Below are 19,679 nucleotides of genomic sequence, written 5' to 3'. Positions count from 1 at the left end.
TTTGCTTTAATTGGAACAGCATTTCCTATAATCTAACCTCGGTTGTTGGTAAAATTCTAGAATCTATTGTTAAGGATGAGATTTCTAAATTCTTGCAAGTGCAGGATTAGAACAAGTCAGCATGGATTTAGTAAGATAATAAAATGTGAGGCTGGATGAACACAGCAGGCCAAGCAGCATCTCAGGAGCACAAAAGCTGACGTTTCGGGCCTGGACCCTTCGTCAGAGAGGGGGATGGGATGAGGGTTCTGGCAGAACCCTCACCCCATCCCCCTCTCTGATGTAGGGTCCAGGCCCGAAACGTCAGCTTTTGTGCTCCTGAGATGCTGCTTGGCCTGCTGTGTTCATCCAGCCTCACATTTTATTATCTTGGATTCTCCAGCATCTGCAGTTCCTATTATCTCTGATGGATTTAGTAAGGGCAGGTTGTGCCTTTCGCTTTTTTTTTCCCCCCAGATCAAAATGCCTTTTGAGCATACTCATTTACACACTCTGAGATTTCTATGTGGCGTTCTTACCAAATAAAGTCCTCTCACTCAATTTACTTTGCATTTTGATATGGTCCACTTAAACCCTGCCATTTAAAGGTTCACGTGCCACTGGAAGTAACACTAAGACTAAAGCTTGACAGGCAAAATTGCACATTTTTGATCTCTTGTCTGCTTCTGATTTCATCGCCTATTGGCTACTTTTAAATGCTGTCTAGTCAACTCAGCTGCTGTATTTAATCTTTCCTCAAAATTTGAAATACAGTCCAAATATGTGGCCTCTGAACTCTAACTCACAATTTCTCCTTAATTAATTTCAGAGGCCGTCTCATCTCATGCCCAAGAACTAATTCAAACAGACTGAATTTCGTGAATTAATTAGGTGCATCCCTAATTCCAGGAAGAGCAAATGGCTTTCCTTCATCCCAATCCTCCTTGAGTATAAGCCCTCAACACAGTCTTTTAAAGTTCGATGCCACTGCTCTAATGTTCTCTGCCATTTTGGATGGTATGCTGTAGATCTGAGATGTTTTATTTTTAAGCTCTGCTTAACTTCTTTGAATAATTTTGATGAAAAGTTGACTTTTGATGTGGTTGTACTTCTGCGGGTAGTTGGGTAGTCTGTATTTAGTAAACAAAAATTGAGTAACTGTACCATAATCCTTTAGCTATGATCTTGCATAACGTAATGGCCCCTGGAAATGCAGTAGACACATCCATTATGGTCAATAAATGCTGACTCACGCTTTTTGTTTAGGCACAGGTCCTACATAATCAACTCAGATTCTTGTAAAAGGTCCCTCAAATGCAAGAATCTGTGTTAAGGGCGTTGGTTTTATCACTGCCTGAGGTTTTCCAATTACCTGACGTGTATCACATATCCAGCAAAATTGAACTACATCCTTACGCAGTGCAGATCAATAAAAATGTTTTCATATTTTGGCTTAAATTTTCCTTATTCCCAAATAACAACCTAATAGTAATTCATGTGCCACCTGCAATACCGCGTTCTGATAATGCAATGGTAATACAATGTGATGAACTTCTGCCTATTCCTTATCCACCTGAATATGTATTGGTTTCCATTTCCTCGTCAAGACTTGATCGTTAGTAAACTAACATTCTGGCATACTTTCTGATTCTTTGTGTGCTGTTTGATACAGTTGTTCAGTTTTTGACTTTCTGCTGTGATTCAGCTAATTTCTCTCAACTAAAAATATACACGTTGTCCTTCACCTGTTCAAGTTTTCTCTAAACCATTTGATCAAATATAGTTTCTGATGAAGTTCAACTTCCTTGAATTACTCCTTGATATCTCCTCCTGCTTCAGCCTCTGGCTTTGTGACGTTGTTACCACACAGTCAGGAAGAATCTCTGGATATAATTCTCTAACATGGCAGTTGCCTGATTTTTCTACTGGCTTTTCAACTATAGTAGACATCACTCCCACCTGGTGATCCAGCCATATCATTACCAGGGATAAACTGTATTTCAGAAATGGAGAATTTCTCTTTTGTTCTTATGAACACTTTACCACTTTTTACCAGACTCTCCAAACCCATTTTATGTAATGGAAAACTGCTCTTCTCACCATGAATTCCACATATTACCTCTGTCTCTGGCAATACCCCTTCTGGGTTACATATCTCCTTATGTCTCACAATCAAAAATGGACTTGCTCCTGTATATCTCAATTTAAATTTCTTTACCTGCTCCTCTCGGCAAACATGAGTAAACCTTAACCACGCAAGTAAATTCTTTAAGCAGATTTGGCCTGCCCTTCTCAACCACCACTGATCAGATTGTGCATCAGTTTGCAGCTTTTTAGCTTCCACTCTGCTTTTTATTCCCCATTTCAACAAAATTCATTGGCTTATCTTATTCTCGCACATCTGTCTTCCCAGTGATTTCTCCGAACCACCAACATTGTAATGTAGATAATATCGTGAAAACACCTGAGCTTTTTCACTTCTCTTTCCTTCGATAGGTTTCCTTTTCACTCTGTGGTAAACTACATTTACTATCTTCAGTGAGATCATCTTTTCCCTTAACACGTGAGGATTTCTTTTGTATTTTTTTTCCCCAATTTCTAGACCTCACAGGTAGAAAGTGAAGTTGAAGGTCAAACTTAGATTTATGAACCACCTCCTAATCATGTATTAATTCTGCATCTAATCTTGCTGTCTTAACTCTGCTTTTAAGTTCTCATTACTTCACGAAGTGAAGTTTTGAACTTAAAAGTGATTGTCTTTCCAAAAGCATGATATGGAGTCATGAAGTATGGGATTGGACCCTTCAGTCCAACTAGTCCATGCTGAGCATAATCCCAAATTAAACTAATCCCGCCTGTCTGCTCCTGGTCCATATTCCTCCAAACCTTTCTTATTCAATTCTTATCCAAATGTATTTTAAGCTTTATAATTGTACCCACATCCACCACTTCCTCAAGAAGTTCCCTACATCTGTGGATTTTAAAAAAAAATTGCCCCCATGTCTTTTTTTAAATCTCTCTCCTCTCACTTTAAAATGTTCTCCCAAGTTTTGAAATCCCCTATCCTAGGGAAAAGACAAGTATCATTAACTCTATCTATACCCCTCAATATTTTATAAACTTTTTTTATAAGGTTGCCTCTCAACCTCCTACGCTCCAGTGAGTCAAGTCTCAGCCTATCCAGAGATAACAAAGCGTGGAGCTGGATGAACACAGTGGGTCAAGCAGCATCTTAGGAGCACAAAAGCTGACGTTTCGGGCCTAGAGAAGGACCTAGGCCCAAAACATCAGCTTTTGTGCTCCTAAGATGCTGCTTGGCCTGCTGTGTTCATCCAGCTCCACATTTTGTCCTCTCAGCCTATCCAGCTTTTTTAAAAGTGACTCTTTGATACCCAGCAACATCATGAAAAATCCAGTCCCATTATCTATTACCCCTCTCACTGCTTGATGCACCAGAATCCCATCACACGTTTGCCATCACACAATGGCACTTAACATTAATTCAATAATATCTTTTTACTACATTCCATCCATACACACTTATGAAACACGTTAGTCACAAACATACCACACTCCACCTTTACACAGCTCCATCAACTCCTTTTTGGCAGGCAGTAACTCCTAGAGGTTAATTGTCATTAATTAACTGTTTTGCAGCATGTGGCATACAGCAGATCAGGAAGCCAGGAGTCTGGAAGTGTACCAGCCCCCCCTCCATCTCTTCAGTGCACTGGAGGAGATAGTCCAGACAAACATAAGCAGCTATGGAGCCAATGGCATCAAGTCATTCTGCATGGTGATCTTGCTGTTTTATGCAATCTCTTCCTAACTTACAACTGTTAGCCTGAAAAGTGCCATGAAATGAAATAATCATGGCATTCTCACTTCCTTCCTACCCCACTTCTTTTACATGTTTTGAGCTTTTATGTAATCGAGAATTGCTATCTCAATTCCTGTAGAAGCAAGTTCAAGGACAAGTAGAAGGTAGTAGACGGAAAGTAGAAGCATTGGCACTTAACCTATCACTTGCCGGTACCAGCTCAAATACTGGCACCTCAAGTATCTCGGAAATAAGCTTAGAATCGGGATATGCCCAGATAAGTCAATTGGCTCGAGCCTGACTATAGCCAGGACAGTGTGATAAGGCAATTCATGTATGAAGTTGACAGAGACAGAAGGCATAGAGAGTTCTGCTTATGAGTACAGCATATTGCCAAATTTCCTTTTGACAGTACCTTCCAAATGTGTGAACTGTACCACCTGGAAGGTCAAGGCCTTGGGAACATCAACACGTGCAACACATTATAACTTTGAAATAAATATTCCTTTTATTGTTGCTAAGTAAATCTTCAAACTCCCTCCCTAACAACATTGTAGGTCTACCTACACATGGCTTGTTGCACATGACAATGGAGGGCTCGCCACCACATACTCAAGGGTAATTAGAGATAGACAATAAATTCTGGCATGCTAGAAACACTCTCATTCTAGCAACTTGCATAAAATAAATTCCAGTGGATCAATTTAGATTGACATGGCAAACTGGTTTAAAAACATTTTCCACAGAACTACTGTTGGGTTAAGTTTTGACAGGACATAACCTCCATCACAAGAATTAATTAAAAAATGCCATTTTGCGTAATCCCAAAACTGCACTTGACTTTGACAATAGAAATATAATCCTACAGTCTATTAATTATTTTAAGTTAAATAGTACCCCTATTTGTTACAAGCTGTCATTAGTAATATTAGAACCATTAAAAGTATCACAATATTCCTAAGACACTCTGTATTTAATATTCCTTGGAGGACTTAAATTTGGAAAGATTATGAAAACATGGATTTATTCCAGGTTTTGTGGAAATATCTGGAGTGATTTCTTTAAATGAGGTTATCGTAAGGCTACTGTTGATATTGGAAATTTTAAATTATCTTTTTTTTTTTACTTATTATCCACCTATCAAAATTGCTTGGTTTGATTCTTTCAAACTCAACGTAGGTTTGACCAGAGCCCCTGCTTAGATTCTGAAAACTTCACCTGTCAGCTTGTGGTACTAGCTCACATGTGCTTAAGGTGACATTTTTTTACCTCATCATTTTGCCCAGATGACCTCCTTTGATAAGTAATGCAAATACCTTTCTTGCTGTCCCTACCAATTTTGGATAAACAATATCCACACGATGACTGGCCATTTCATTTGTTTCATCACTTTGTCAAATGAAGAAAGAGAGGCTTCAAGATCCATCTCATGGAACCCAGACAATGTTAGGATATTTTCAGACAGATCCCTGCTGCGGCATTTGGCTATGATGGGATTTTCTTCTTCACTGTCCTCGTCACTCGTCCTACCTTTCATTTCTACCACACCGCAGTTTTAAATCAGAGTCCTAGAGCACAGAAACCGACTCAAATTGACTTTTGAGTTTTCAGTTCCAACGTCTGATGTTCAAAACCGTTATCTCTGTTTATTCTGCTAGGACTAACCTTTCCTTTCACTTTTCCCTCTGCTTTTAATCATAATTCAAACTGTTTCATTTCCTTATTCTGTTCTACCAGGGCTACTCTTTACAGAATCCCTGCAATATGGAAATAGGCATTTGGCCCATCGAATCAATTACAGACCCTTTGAAGAGCATCCCAACCACACTCGTTCCCCTATCCTCTCCCTGTAACCCTGCATTTCTCATGGCTAACACACATAGCCTGCACATCCCTGGTCACTGTGGTCAATTTAGCATGGCCAATCCACTTAACCTACCAGTCTTTGGACTGTGGGAGAAAATGCATGTAGACATGAGGAGAATGTGCAAACTCCACATAGTCAATCACCCGAGGGACAATCAAATCTCAGCCCCTTGTGCTGTTAGCCAGCAGTGTTACCACTGAACAAGCTTTGGGGAGTCAGCAGGTGAGTTGCGTGCTGCAGTATTCCCAGCCTCTGACCTACTGATTTAACCACAGTAATTATCTGGCATGTTGTGGACTGTTTCTAGTTAAAGGTAACAGTTTGACGGTGATGGTAAAACCACTGATTGACAATGGGAGGTGATTAGATTCTGTCGTGTTGAGGATGATCATTGCCTGGTATTTGGGTGGCATGAATGTTATTTGCTACTTGCCAGCCCACGCCTTAAATGCGTTTGGACATGAACAGCTCCAGTCTCTGAGGACTGGTGAATTGTGCAGAACATGGTGCAATGACTCAAAACCTTGGCTCTGCTTTTCTTCACAGATGCTGCCTAACCTTCAGAGGTCCTCTGGCACCTTCTTGCCAAAGAGCACTTCCCTCACTTCAGCAGGCTACCTAACAGCCTCCCAAGAGCCTACTGCTAGACCTGCTGAGTTCTTCTAGCAACTTCTATTTAGATAAAGTCTGCTTAAAAATGTGGGATGACCCCAACGTGCTTTTCCAATCAGTTTGTTACTTGAGGAACTGCCTTACAGCACAGAGACAGACGGCCCAATCAAATTAAAGCATTCATACCTCTCTCAAATTAAAACCCTCAGACTCCAGTGGTTTCTAACCAGACGTCTTGAATAGCCAGTCTTGGGCTTTGTGAATAATTGATATTACACACCAGGCTTAAGCTTTAAGCCTAAAGACTTAACAATTTACAGCAAACATTGTTTTAATTAGCACCTTTTAAGAGCTAACACACTTGATAAACGACCAAAAATTATATCCCTGAAATAATATAAGTTAGCATATTATTGCGATCTCCACAATATCAGAGTAGTCAATTCAGAGTGCAAGTAAGAAAGCTGTCTGCTGGTAAGGTCTATTTAAGGCAAAGTTAGATCATTATTTTAACTGATTTATACTGTAAATAAAGTACAACTGTGATGTGTTTACTGTCTGCATTACATTTCTGTTACTTAGTGTTCTTTTAGTGATTATGGGGACCACTTGATCAACTGGAATGTTTAACAACGGCACATTGCTGGTCCTATAGCTGCCGGTTAACAAAATGTTTGCGGTATTAACAATACAGTTACTTAAGGTAAAAGTAAAGTGATCTAATTGATGTCAGTGCTTTTAAACTCCATAACCTTCATTTTCAGCTGCCACTTGCATAGAAAACAGAGACAAACACAGTTAAGGGGTAAATGTAATCAATAGGCAATTTAACAAAACTGGCTGTGATTACTTGAGCAGCCTTAATTCACATGGGATTATCTGTTGATTAATTTTCTGAATGCATTGACTGCTGCCATCTTTTCCAGTTCAGTAATACTTTCTATTTTGTGACATTCCAGTAGCTGATAGGGGAACATTAGACAAGGAGTTTTCAAATCTTCATACTCTAGAATCAACAGTCAAACTTCTTTCAGAATCACAGTCCAAAAAAACCAGTTCAAACTCTCTGGCTTCTTCCTCTGTTTGGTCATGATGTTTTCTCCAATGCTTGTTGGATCCAGTTCCCACATGCTTACCTCCTTAATGACCAAACATTTGCTATCTGATTAAGCATACTGGCATTCTAGAGTCAGAGCATTGGAGTTCTTTGATCAAGAACCAACTTACAATTAATTCTTAGGCCTGATCAAAAACAGATAACAGCTTGTCTGTTCTTTGCTGTTAAAGCTGCTGATCATAGTCCAAATGCCACCTTTCAACCCTCTGCTCACAGATGACATCTCCAACCAAAAAAAATTTAAGTAAAATGAAAAATTGGAGCATGTTCTAATAGCAGCTGGATGGGAGAGGGGAAATGTACCATTGGAGCAGATGTAGCAAGACAGGATTGCTGATTAAATTTTGAGTGCATTTCAGAATCGGTGTGTCTCTCGCCTGCTGGTTGCCTCCATAATTGCTTTTTCCTGGACATTTTAAGGGCTTTTGGGTGTGAATTCACCTGCTGACCCCATAAATGCAGAGCCTTGGATAATCTGTTCTCCACTGACTCTTAAAGCTAATGAAAGATTTTCCCTATTTGATGTATTAAATTTCAACGAATGTCCTACTCAGTAGGTTAATTGGATTTTTGTAGTGTTCATTGTTTGCCTTGAGTTAATCCCTAAACTTTTAAAATCCCTTCTAAAACTTCTTTGCTTCTTGTACTTATAAGCTTGCCTCTTTGATCAAGGTTTTGGTCACTTGCTGTTTTATCTTGTAATATCCGTAATAAATGACTGTGTGTAATTTAATTTGATAATCATCCTGTAAAGTGCATAGAGAGAGCTTATTATTTAAAGATATAACAAATGAAGTTGATAGTGTAACTAGTAGGATCCAAGAAGAATATTGAATTGAGATTCTATTTTCCTACAAAAGCAGAGGCTATATTCATCCTAATCTCTTGATGGTTTTGTATTGTCCACCTGGTTAGGTCCATTGTGTGGACAATGGAATAGAAAGGAGAAAGGTGGAAAAATGCCTCTCCGGGCTGGTTTTAAAATCTCTCCTGGTATATTTTGAAATTCTCAGAAGGGATGACTTCAGTGTCATCAGATGTTGATCTTTTGTATCTGAGAAAGCTTTGAATAAAAAATGTCTGAAAATAAATCTTGCAACTGAATTTCTAAATTGCTATTTTTGACATCTTTATTGTAAATAAGAGTTATAATGCTGTAGAATCACTCAAAATGTGCCACTTTTTTGCTTTCACTCACTGCTTGGACCTACCAGATTATTCTTTCTATAAGCTGATTCATTGATACCAATAAGCATCTTGCAGGTTAAAGAATTATTCTGGGGCTAGAATTCTGATGTGTTAACCCCACTGAGTTAGTGAAGACGTAATACTTTGGTTGTTAAGAATAGTAAAATATTGAGTTTCTGTGATAATTAACTTGCATGGCACAAAGTGATCAGTTCCCACCACAAGTGAGTGGATACAAATAAGCCACCATTCAGTCTCTCCAGTTTGCCTTGGGACTCTGCTGTCTTTTGGAAATTGTGCCTACAGTCCCTTTTATGAAAGAGCAGCCAGTTGAAGGACCCTTTTTTTGATCTAAGGTAATAAAGTGTAGAGCTGGATGAACACAGCAGGCCAAGCAGCATCTTAGGAACACAAAAGCTGACGTTTCGGGCCAAGACCCTTTTGATCTGATGACTTTGAATCACTCTTATCATCAGTGTAAAGGGTGTCCAAGCTCTCAAACTGCTTTCCAGTCAATGAACTTCAACAGAAAGCCACCCTTCAAACTTTATCCCTGTATAAGTGAGTTTTTTCTTTGACATTTTGTGGTGTTCTGGGTCCATGTTTTTCTGTTAATATCAGACTAGATTTGAAAGCGCAAAATTCGATACAAGTACCTATATTAATGTTGAAAAATTGTTTCTGATCTGTTCTGAAAATAAATAATTCAAACTAGATGGGTGATTGTCTGTCTGTTTAGTTTGGCAATCTAAAGCATACGTGTATGATGTTCAATTTGACTTTTAGTTAATAATTGAGACATTCATTTGTTTACTTTGTGCTCTGATTCCTGGTAAATGATGATGCTGATCATAAAGGAAGTTTTTCTTATTAGCTCATGGAATGTGCGTGTTGACTGGGCCAGCTATTAATGCCCCTCCCTCACCCCTCATTATCAGAGAACTGTGACTTTCTGGGACACTTCAGGGGTAGCTGAAAGTTGGCCCTCTTCCTATGGCTTAGCATGGTATGAAGGCCATTCAGGCAAAGGTGGCAAGATTCCTTTTTCCAAAAGAAGATTAATGAACCAGATGGATGTTTATGGTATGGCCACCGTTTAGTTCCCAATTTCTGTTGATTTCAAATTTTGTCACCTGCCATGATGGGGTTTGAACTCCTGTCTCTAGTCCAGTGACATTACCATTACATTACTATGTCCCTGTTGTTGAACCATTGCGGAGGCGAAAGCACTTTTGTAGATGTATCATTGTAATTTTCATGCTAACTTCTGAGGCTTTTCCAAACTTTAAAATGCATTTTGTGATTTGTTCTAACTCTGACTTCTGACTTCTTTTTTCAGACTTAGTACGTTTGAGTTTATTTTTGTGCTAGATTGTTCAGGATTTTGCTGTTAACTAATAGATAAAACTGACAGTAACTATTAGTGTCTGCGGAGATGAACACAAATCTATAAGTTGCCAGCAATGGTACCTTGCTGTTATACAAGCTGTGTTCAGCAATGGAAATATACAGAAGTAACTTGAATTTTGTCAACTTGCTGCATTTGCCTATCACGCTCGCTTGAGAGATGGATTTTAAAAGTTGAGGCATAGGATAACATTTCCTCCATATTGTCACTCTACATTATTTTGTTCCAAAATCTTTCCTGTTTTCATCTTTTACATCTCCCTCTTAATCTAATATGTATGTTCCAGTCTTTATTTAGCTTACATTCAGATCACTGCAGGAAATAATTCTGGTGTGTGTTTTTGTAAGAATTCATGCTTTCCAATCTTTGAGGATTTTTCAATCTCCCTTGGTCAAAGAACCTCCAAACAGCTTGACCTGTTCACTGATATCACAGATCTTTGTAAAGAGTATCACATTGGCTCAGTGGCCTGAAAGTTAATATTTCATGAGCTGGTCAGAGATTATCAATGGGCAACTGACTCTGTAAGGTTAAGGTGAAAACTGTTCCTTTGATCTTTCGCCACATGGAGACCTGGGTTCAGTTTGTCAATAATGATTACAAACTATGCTTACTAAATACCAAATAAAGGAACCTCACATTAAGCACGTAGAATTACCAGTCCTATTCTGTTGGAGGCAGTAATTATTAGTATTACACAATTCTGCTCAGTGGTTGTCATTTACAGCAGTTTGGCTATGGTTTGCCTCTGCTGGCCAGTAATGAGATAAATTGACTTAAACTCTGCAGAAAAATGTGTTACGTAGGGAATTCTTCACTCCCAGTGAATGGACCATACTTTACCTATAGTTAATTACTAAATTTTTTTTTGAACAGTTTATTTTCCTTACTTTATAAATCACAAGGCCAACCCCACTTTTCTCATAGTGCATGACATATTCTTGTTGAAACAGGTACTGTGTGTGTACATGTTGATTCATTCTGCGAACAAAATGTCCCTGTGTATTTATATGTGTGGCTTCCAGGACGTGCAAGTACACCGCATTAGGATTGGCCAACAGTCCTAAATTGGTTGTCAGCGGAATTCACATGACACCCTGGGCAACACTTGGTAAATAATCCTATCACACAATTAGATCTGATATTGGACATTGTTTAGAGTTTTGCAAACATGGGTTGGTTGAATGTAGTCAGTTCCTTGCTGTTGTGAACAGCCAAAGGGATATGTAGTTAGGATCTGCCAGTCTTTGGATTTTACAGTTAGCATCACACTGGCACTAAAATTCGTACACTATGGGACTTATTAGTTTGGCTTTTTGGCTTGAAGACTGCACCCTATAGGATCAGTCACCATTTGAGTTCATGCTGCATAGCAGTAGCGTTAAACAATACATTTCACCCGTTGCTCAAACTTTTCAGGACTGAAGGTAATGGCTCCCAGGCCCATTAATGAATTTGTGCAACAGATTGAGAAATAATCTGCTCAGGATGCCATCATTGTTTAGGCACTTGTGTGTACTGGAGACCACATATTAATGCACAGGGCCTAGTTCTTCACAGACAGGAAAAACATGGAAGGACTGTTTCAACTTGATCTTTCAGATTGCAGGATATGCAATCATATTTAGAATTGTTTGGAAACAAGTATTTTTTCTGGAAGTGTGCTTCGAAATGTCAGTGACTACACACCCTAAATAAACACAACACAAAATTATGCACCCGTGACAGCTGTTTGAAAATGTGCTGAAATGATTTCATTGTAATTAGAATTCTGATTTTTGGGGCAAAGCACTAAGTAAGCTCAGGTGCAAATGATTACCAATTTCTACAAGTCCAGAGTCATCTCCACATTTTAGATAACTTCTAAGAAACCTCTATCTACTCATCAATAATGCTTCCCAGGTAAGAATCAAAATTACAGATTCCTTCTTTTGCACCAGTTCCAAGTAGACGAGTGCTTATTTTTTAAGAAGTACTGTATTTTTTTTGTCATGTCAAGAACTTAATTGTGTTTTCCATTTTTCCTTGCAATGCATCCCATATAAATCATTGTGCCACATATGAACTTGATACTTCAAATGGTCTCATCAGTTGTGTGTAGAGCATTAAATCAGTATCATCCTCTTACTGTGTCCTTGTAGCCCTGCAGTTTATTTTGCCTTGTGCTCATCATGTTTCCTTCTAAAATTGCTCGTTACTGCTTCTATATTGGAATATAGTTCATGAGCACTTGATGCAATGTCTGGTACATCACACAAGTGACACCATGAATCCAGTCATTGCACGTTAGTAGATTGTGTACTGGACAGTTGAAGAGGGGAAGAAGAGCTGTGTGCTTTCATGCAGGGATAATCTGATGCTTTTTTTTAAAAAAAAGCCTGTTTGATGGAAGTATTAAGGAATATATGTCGCCCTGGAGGGAGGTTAAAAAGCAGATCTGGAAAATGAATGTGGGACTAAATGACCTCCTTCCATAGTGCATGTTTCAATGATAAACACCTCTGCACATAGAGGGGTTCCATCACTATGCTATTTTGTGAAAAGAAATTATCGAAAGTTGTTCCAAAAGCAAAGACCTGTTAACAAATATTACTTGTTTGTTGATAGTATCTTTCTGAATTTAGGTCTTGCATGACTAGTTTGAAACCAGTAACTTGAGTTTTCTGTTTGAGTTCAAAAAAAAAGACACATACCTTGCAGGCAGCTTCTTCATATTATCGGTTACTGGAAACCAAGTCCATTATCAGAAATCATATTGTAGAAAATTGTTTATTAAAAGGGGCTATTATCCCAACACAAAGTACAGGCTTTGCTTCCAAAAAACTCCTGGACCATCACCAGAACAAAATATTATTCCTGATGAGAGAATATATTCTACCTTCATCAAGCAATTGATAGCAAGTTAAGATTGTCAATTTTGTTTCATTTAAATAAGAAGGATCAAGGATATAATTGTGTGCAGTCCCGTTTAATATTTTCACTTTGCTTTTCAAGGTATGGACTGAAGACAAATGACCAGATCCTAGCTGAAGACAAGCACAAAGAACTGTAAGTTTAAGAACTGCAGTCTGAAAATGGTTATTGAACCTTCAACAATGGGTTCCCTCAAAATTTGGAGAATCTTGCCATGCCCTGGTATATGGTCCAAATCATACTGAATGGTTAAGGTACAAGACTTGGATTTTTGTTTGTTACTCAGAAGGAAGATCATAGAGTCTGTACATTGTGAAAGAGACCTTTCAGCCTGTAGAGTCCTGATGGACACTGAATATCTCAGCCAGACCCAGATCCCTGTGCTATTCTTGCAACTCCATATTTAGCATGGTTAATACACCTAATCCCCATATCCTGGACTATGGGACAAATGAGCATGGTCATGCACCTAACCTGTATGTCTTTGGACAGTGGGTGGAAACTTGAGTATCAAGTGGAAACCCACGCAAACACTGCAAATGTGCAGACTCCACACAACCAGTCACCCAAGGCTGGAATCAAGCCTAGGTCCTGGGTGCTGTGAGGCAGCAGTGCAAACTATTGAATCACTGGGCAGCCGCTCTACTAGGATAAAGATATACCAATAATCACAGTCTGTTGCTGTAAGAAGGATCAAAATATCGTTGTTTTGGTCTCAGTCTCAAAATAATCCACAAAAAAGAAGTTTAAAAAACAGAAGCAGGAGTAAGGCTTCAACCCCTTGAGCTTGCTCTGCTATTGAATGGCATTATATATCCTTTGTCTGCTTAATCCCTGTTTTGCTTGACCAAAAGTTTACAATTTCAGCCTTGAGTACATTGAATATCATGGACTGTCTGTGTAGAGAATTCCGTAGGTCCATAACCCCCTCAGTGAAGAAATGTCTCCTTTTCAAAGCTGTACATTACTGAGTCCTTACCTTGACAGTATAGCCCCTGGTTCCCAGCTGTCTGGGAGGGGGAAACTGTTTTGCTGCATCTACCCTGTCAGGCTCCTTAATCATTTTTTGTTATGATTCTGTGTTCAAACTGTTTCAAAAAAAATGTTAGCACATTACCATCAAAACTAAAATTAAGTATTTAGAGATCAAAGTATATTCTGTCATTCTGTGATACAATTTTGAAAAAGCACATTTTTATGGAGGAAGTTAATTTCAATTTAAAATGAATTTCTGATTAAAGGCAAAGAGGAGAAAGGAATTGTATAACTCAATTTGCCTCTCAGAAAGCAGAGGTGGAGTATGCATTTTGTGAAGTCATTGCTCTGATGGTCATCTATGATCAGAGAACATTTACTTCAAATTTAGTGTTTTCAAGAGTTGCCTGTGAGAACACTGACCAATATTTATTATAGGTCAGGGTTTTATTTTGTTGTTAACTTTGGGTAGTTACATTCAAGGTGAATCATTTATGAAATAGTGGTTTCAACAATTTTACTGAACCAAATTTTTGCTGAACCACTTAGAGAAACTTCGGAAGTAAAAAGAATCTAGACAAACTGACACAGCCAACCTTTTTCAGCTCATTACAACTTGTTTACCTAGAAAGGGCACACATCTGCTGAATAGCCTTGAAAATACAATTCTTGTTGGAGTAGTTTGACATTTCTAAGAAGTGAAATTCTTCTTTTTGCATCAGAACATATAGTTCCTGAAGAGGACAATTCACTTGTTTCGTCACAACTGCTCAATCCAGAGCCCGCATAAGGGGGAAAAACATCTTACGTAGAGGATAAATTCCTTCCAAAATATTCAAGATGCCTTATGAAATACGTGATGTTTCAAGATGAATTGTTATGCAGTACATTGAAAATAAATAAAACAAAGTTTTTATCCAACCAAAAAGGATTTGCCTATTCCCTGAATTTTTTTGCTTCAGTAAACACTTAAAAGAAGACACTTGTTAAATATCCTCAATAATTACTTTTCATCCTCTACTTCTATATGATCCTATTTCGGGCATTCCAGTTTTTAAACAGTTCTCATTTGAATTGAATACACCACTTTTTAGTCTGTTAAAATTCTGTTCTTTATCTGTCCTTTGACTTCTTGTCATTCCCAAACATCTATCTTATTCTGTTCAATCATGTCACTTTATTCAACCTGCCAGTCCCATGTGCTGTCCAAAATTTTACTTTGTTTCTAGTTTCTGATTTTAACCATGACATGCTGAATTTGTCTAACTTTTTGGGGTATAATTTTACACAGCTACATTTCAATGGCGTTTTTAACAATATAATCCTATGTGCTATTTTCTTTCATATCAGCTTTCCTTATTTTAATTGAACTTCAACCTGTAGCTTGAGATGAGCAGTAAGTTGAGATGCTGTTTTTTCAGACTTAGCTTCTTTTTAACTGACTGCTGATGTTGCTTTGCTATGGATTGCAGAGACATTTGAATTCTTCGATGAATCCTTTGAGTATGCTAAATTGAATTTGTTCACAAAACTGAGAACTGCTATCTGTTCCAATTACTGTGGAGATTTCTAACTCCACTTGTGATTTGGGAGTTTCATCAACTCGACTTAATACTGAAAGGAGGTTTCTACCTCCCTGTTAAACAATGTGGCACAAATCCTGACCACACCTGGGGAAAAACAGAAGCTTTTCCTCATGTCGTCATTGATTTTTTTGTAGTTACTTGAATTTTGTGTCCTCTGGATAGTGACTTCAGCTATTAGTAAAAATTTTGCATTATTGACTCTAAAACATTAAAGGATTTTTTTGAAAACCGAAGTTGACCAAATTTCTCCTTACATTTCTGCTCTAATGAGAACAACCCCAAATTCTCCAATCTTTGCAAAATTGGTCCTTCTGGAACTATTCTGGTAAACTTGCCTCCCCTTGGGGAAGGGCTGTGTGATTGTCCGTTGGATCTTGAATAGCTAGAAGATGAACTAAGCCTGCTTTTCAACTCCATCTTGGTGACTTCTGACCTTAAAAACAAAGTGCTCACCCTGGATTTTTCTGAACTGAAAACAAAGTTAATGGCTTTATGTATTTACCCTACTTTTCAAAAATCAACAGTACAAACACCTTCCCATTTAAGCTGAAGGTGCCTGCAGTCTCCTGCTCTGACAAATACTGGATTTTGTCACTGTTCTAACTTTGTGGGTTTTCTTTGTGAAAAGACAGCGTAATCATTATCCATTGACTTCTGTTTCACGTGGAAAAACTAACAGTATATGTAAATTGTACACCCTTCATCACACATTCATGCTGTCTTTTCTGTAAACACCTTTTAGATTGTATATTTGTTCGATCTATCATTATCTTTGCTAGGTCCTGCTATTTGAACAGAGTTGCTAATCCACCCTCCATAGTGGTTGGCTTGAGCTCTTGCCTGGATGGCTAAAATATGGTGGAGAAGGGTTCAGAAGATGTTGCTGGGTGTGGAAGGTTTGAGTTATAAAGAAAGGCTGGATATATTGAGACTTGTTTGACTGGATTGTAGAAGGTGGAGAGGCAACATTATAGAAGTTTATAAAATAGAGTGGTATAGATAGTTAATGGTAGTTGACTTCCTCCTAGGAAGGTGGGGGGGAATGTCAAGACCAGGGGACACATTTTTAAGGTGTGAGGAGAAAGATTTCAGAAGGACATAAGGGGCAGGTTTTTTTGGATATAGAGGGTGGTTTGTATGTGGAATTAACTTTTTGAGGAAGTGGTTGATGTCGGCACAATTACGATGATTAAAAGACATTGGGACTTGGATGTATGAATAGGAAAGGTTTGGAAGGATATGGAGCAAGCAGGTGGGATTAATTTAGTTTAGGATTATGTTCTACAGGGACTGGTTGGACTGAAGGGCTTGTTTCCGTGTTGTATGACTCTATGCAGATTATTGTTAGTTAACAACATAGTTCAGTCTCTGTGCCACCTGTGGTAAGGTCATGGAGACTCTTCCCACTCTTGCAGAATTTTACCCCTAACTTATATAAAACTAAGTGCCTGTCAAATGATGAGTGATACTTGTGATCCACTGCGGCCTATGGCTAATCTCTCAGTTCATTTTGTCAGAAAATTACCTATACTAAATAACGTGAATCCAACCCCCAATTGGGTTGTTTTTTGATTTACTTGATCATTTGGCCAGAGTTCACTTATTCCGGGAAGCCAGTGGTTTAAAATTGGAAGAGGATAATTTGCCCTGGATGTTTCTGCTTTAGATTGTCTCTGTCTCTGTTTTCCTTGACCTCTGGATATAGAACATAGAACATAGAACAATACAGCGCAGAACAGACCCTTTGGCCCTCGGTGTTGCGCCGACCTGTGAACTGATCTAAGCCCCTCCCCCAGTCACCTCAGCTACTTTTAATGGTGCCAGTTTTCTGTCTTAGCAGGATAACCTTTCTCAAACTGTAGGTTTTTAAACAAAAAACAACTTTCTACTTTTGTTAGATACTCTCCCATTCTGCTTTGATTCTGAAACAGAGGCTGACCAGGTCCAGCAGTCAAATTACATATTTACTGTATATGTTTTGTACAAGCTAGCATCTGGCATTGAAAGCTCTTCATACTCTTCCGGGACCACACATTGCTGCCTTTTTACACTCCAAGCCTGTGGTTCAACTCGTATATTTTTTTCCAGATAAATTGAATTGTTGTGTTCTCTTTTTCTGCTCTGAATTCCTGGTATTACTCAATTTCCGATTTGGAAATATTGCCTTTGCTCTGTCTCCTGCCTAATTCTGTGATTAGATCACTGGTATCATCTCTGTTTAACTCAAGTTGTTTCTTTCCTTGTTTGTCTAGCCATATCACTGACTGTGACACATGGAAATGGTTATGCTCTTATGCTCAGAAGCTTTGCCAAAAATTGAGTTCAGATTCTCAGCCAAACATAAATGTGTACAATGGATTATTTATATTACGTTTATTAACTTAGAGCTGATTAAAAGTAGTATGTCAGTAAATGTTTCAGACAGCTGCATAAACTACTGTGAAAGAACAAATCTATTCATTCCCATTTAATCATAAAGTGCAGTTAAAACTTTTTTAAAAAAAACCATATTTGTTACTTTTAAGAAAAAATTCGTGCAGCCAGCTTTTTATGCCTTAGGCAGTGGTGACCGTTTGAGCTGAAATGTTTGATTTTACAGTAACAGTACAATTTCACAAGTTTTTCACTTAACTCCGAGGTGATAAGAATTTAGCCATAACACTTCATAACATGTTCAATTCATTACTCGGCACTCAGCTTTACTTTTGTGACTCGACTCAGCCTTTTATTCTTTGGCTTCATTAGGTGACTGGTACTGGTGAGTCTGTATTTACTTGTTGTTCTGAGGAGATGACAGGGTTGCAGTTGCACTTTTTAAATTGTTGGAATGTTTGCGATAATTGTACCTTTTGTAGCAATTATTTTGGAACTGTGTGGTTTTCAAGGCCACTTCAGAAAGTATTAAGTGACAGTAGCATCATGATATGTTATCTTAGCTGAAACATCCTTGTGAACATGTTGCATATTAATGACAATGTGGCAACTTTGATGTCCTTTTTTTCATTTTCTGTTTTTCTGCAAACAACTAGGTTAATTGAAGGCAGTTTAACAATTCTCCATAAATTGCCACCTTAATGTCTTAGAATATAGAACATAGAACAGTACAGCACAGAACAGGCCCTTCAGCCCACGATGTTGTGCCGACCATTGATCCTCATGTATGCACCCTCAAATTTCTGTGACCATATGCATGTCCAGCAGTCTCTTAAATGACCCCCATGACCTTGCTTCCACAACTGCTGCTGGCAACGCATTCCATGCTCTCACAACTCTGTGTAAAGAACCCGCCTCTGACATCCCCTCTATACTTTCCTCCAACCAGCTTAAAACTATGACCCCTCGTGTTAGCCATTTCTGCCCTGGGAAATAGTCTCTGGCTATCAACTCTATCTATGCCTCTCATTATCTTGTATAGCTCAATTAGGACCCCTCCCCTCCTGCTTTTCTCCAATGAAAAAAGTCCGAGCTCAGTCAACCTCTCTTCATAAGATAAGCCCTCCAGCCCAGGCAGCATCCTGGTAAACCTCCTCTGAACCCTCTCCAAAGCATCCACATCTTTCCTATAATAGGGTGACCAGAACTGGACGCAGTATTCCAAGTGCGGTCTAACCAAAGTTTTATAGAGCTGCAACAAGATCTCACGACTCTTAAACTCAATCCCCCTGTTAATGAAAGCCAAAACACCATATGCTTTCTTAACAACCCTGTCCACTTGGGTGGCCATTTTAAGGGATCTATGTATCTGCACACCAAGATCTCTCTGTTCCTCCACACTGCCAAGAATCCTATCCTTAATCCTGTACTCATTGCTGAGCCCTTCAGTTTTACAACTCCAATCCATTGGATTTTACTGGTTTCTCCCTATTTTCCTCTCCTTCTGTATGTTAACCCCTGCTCCCAGTAGAAGCATTGTGCCCACTTCTGGGCATCACTCTTCAGGAACGTTTTAGAGCTACAGTAGCAATGAGTGAGTCAGAGGTCTACAGCACAGAAAAAGGCCTTTTGACACAGAGGTACTGCTAAAAAAAATGCACCTCATTATTCTAATTTTTTCCCCCAAAGTATTTGGCCCATGTCTTCTCAAGTGTACATCTAAATGCTGCTTAAGTGTTACGAGTGTTTCTGCCTCTTCTATTCTTAGAGGCAGTAAGTTCCAGATTCCCACCACCCTTTGAGTGAAAAATCTCTCTCTCATCCCCTCTAAACCTCTTAGC

General features: G+C 38.7%; 1 protein-coding gene across 5 annotated transcripts in view; it reads left to right on the top strand.

The window, feature by feature from the left end:
* LOC125467562 (adenosine kinase-like) overlaps positions 1-19,679 on the top strand; it is a 263,606-nt gene that overhangs the window by 39,883 nt on the left and 204,044 nt on the right. For all 5 annotated transcript variants that reach the window (XM_048563586.2, XM_048563587.2, XM_048563582.2 and 2 more), the window contains exon 3: positions 12,986-13,039. In XM_048563586.2, coding sequence (XP_048419543.1) covers positions 12,986-13,039 — 54 coding nt within the window. The remainder of the gene's footprint in view (positions 1-12,985; positions 13,040-19,679) is intronic.

The sequence above is a fragment of the Stegostoma tigrinum genome, chromosome 37 (assembly GCF_030684315.1).
Source record: "Stegostoma tigrinum isolate sSteTig4 chromosome 37, sSteTig4.hap1, whole genome shotgun sequence".
NCBI lineage: Eukaryota > Metazoa > Chordata > Chondrichthyes > Orectolobiformes > Stegostomatidae > Stegostoma > Stegostoma tigrinum.
The sequence above is the reverse complement of the archived record's forward strand: the minus strand, read 5'-3'. Positions and strand labels throughout refer to the sequence as shown.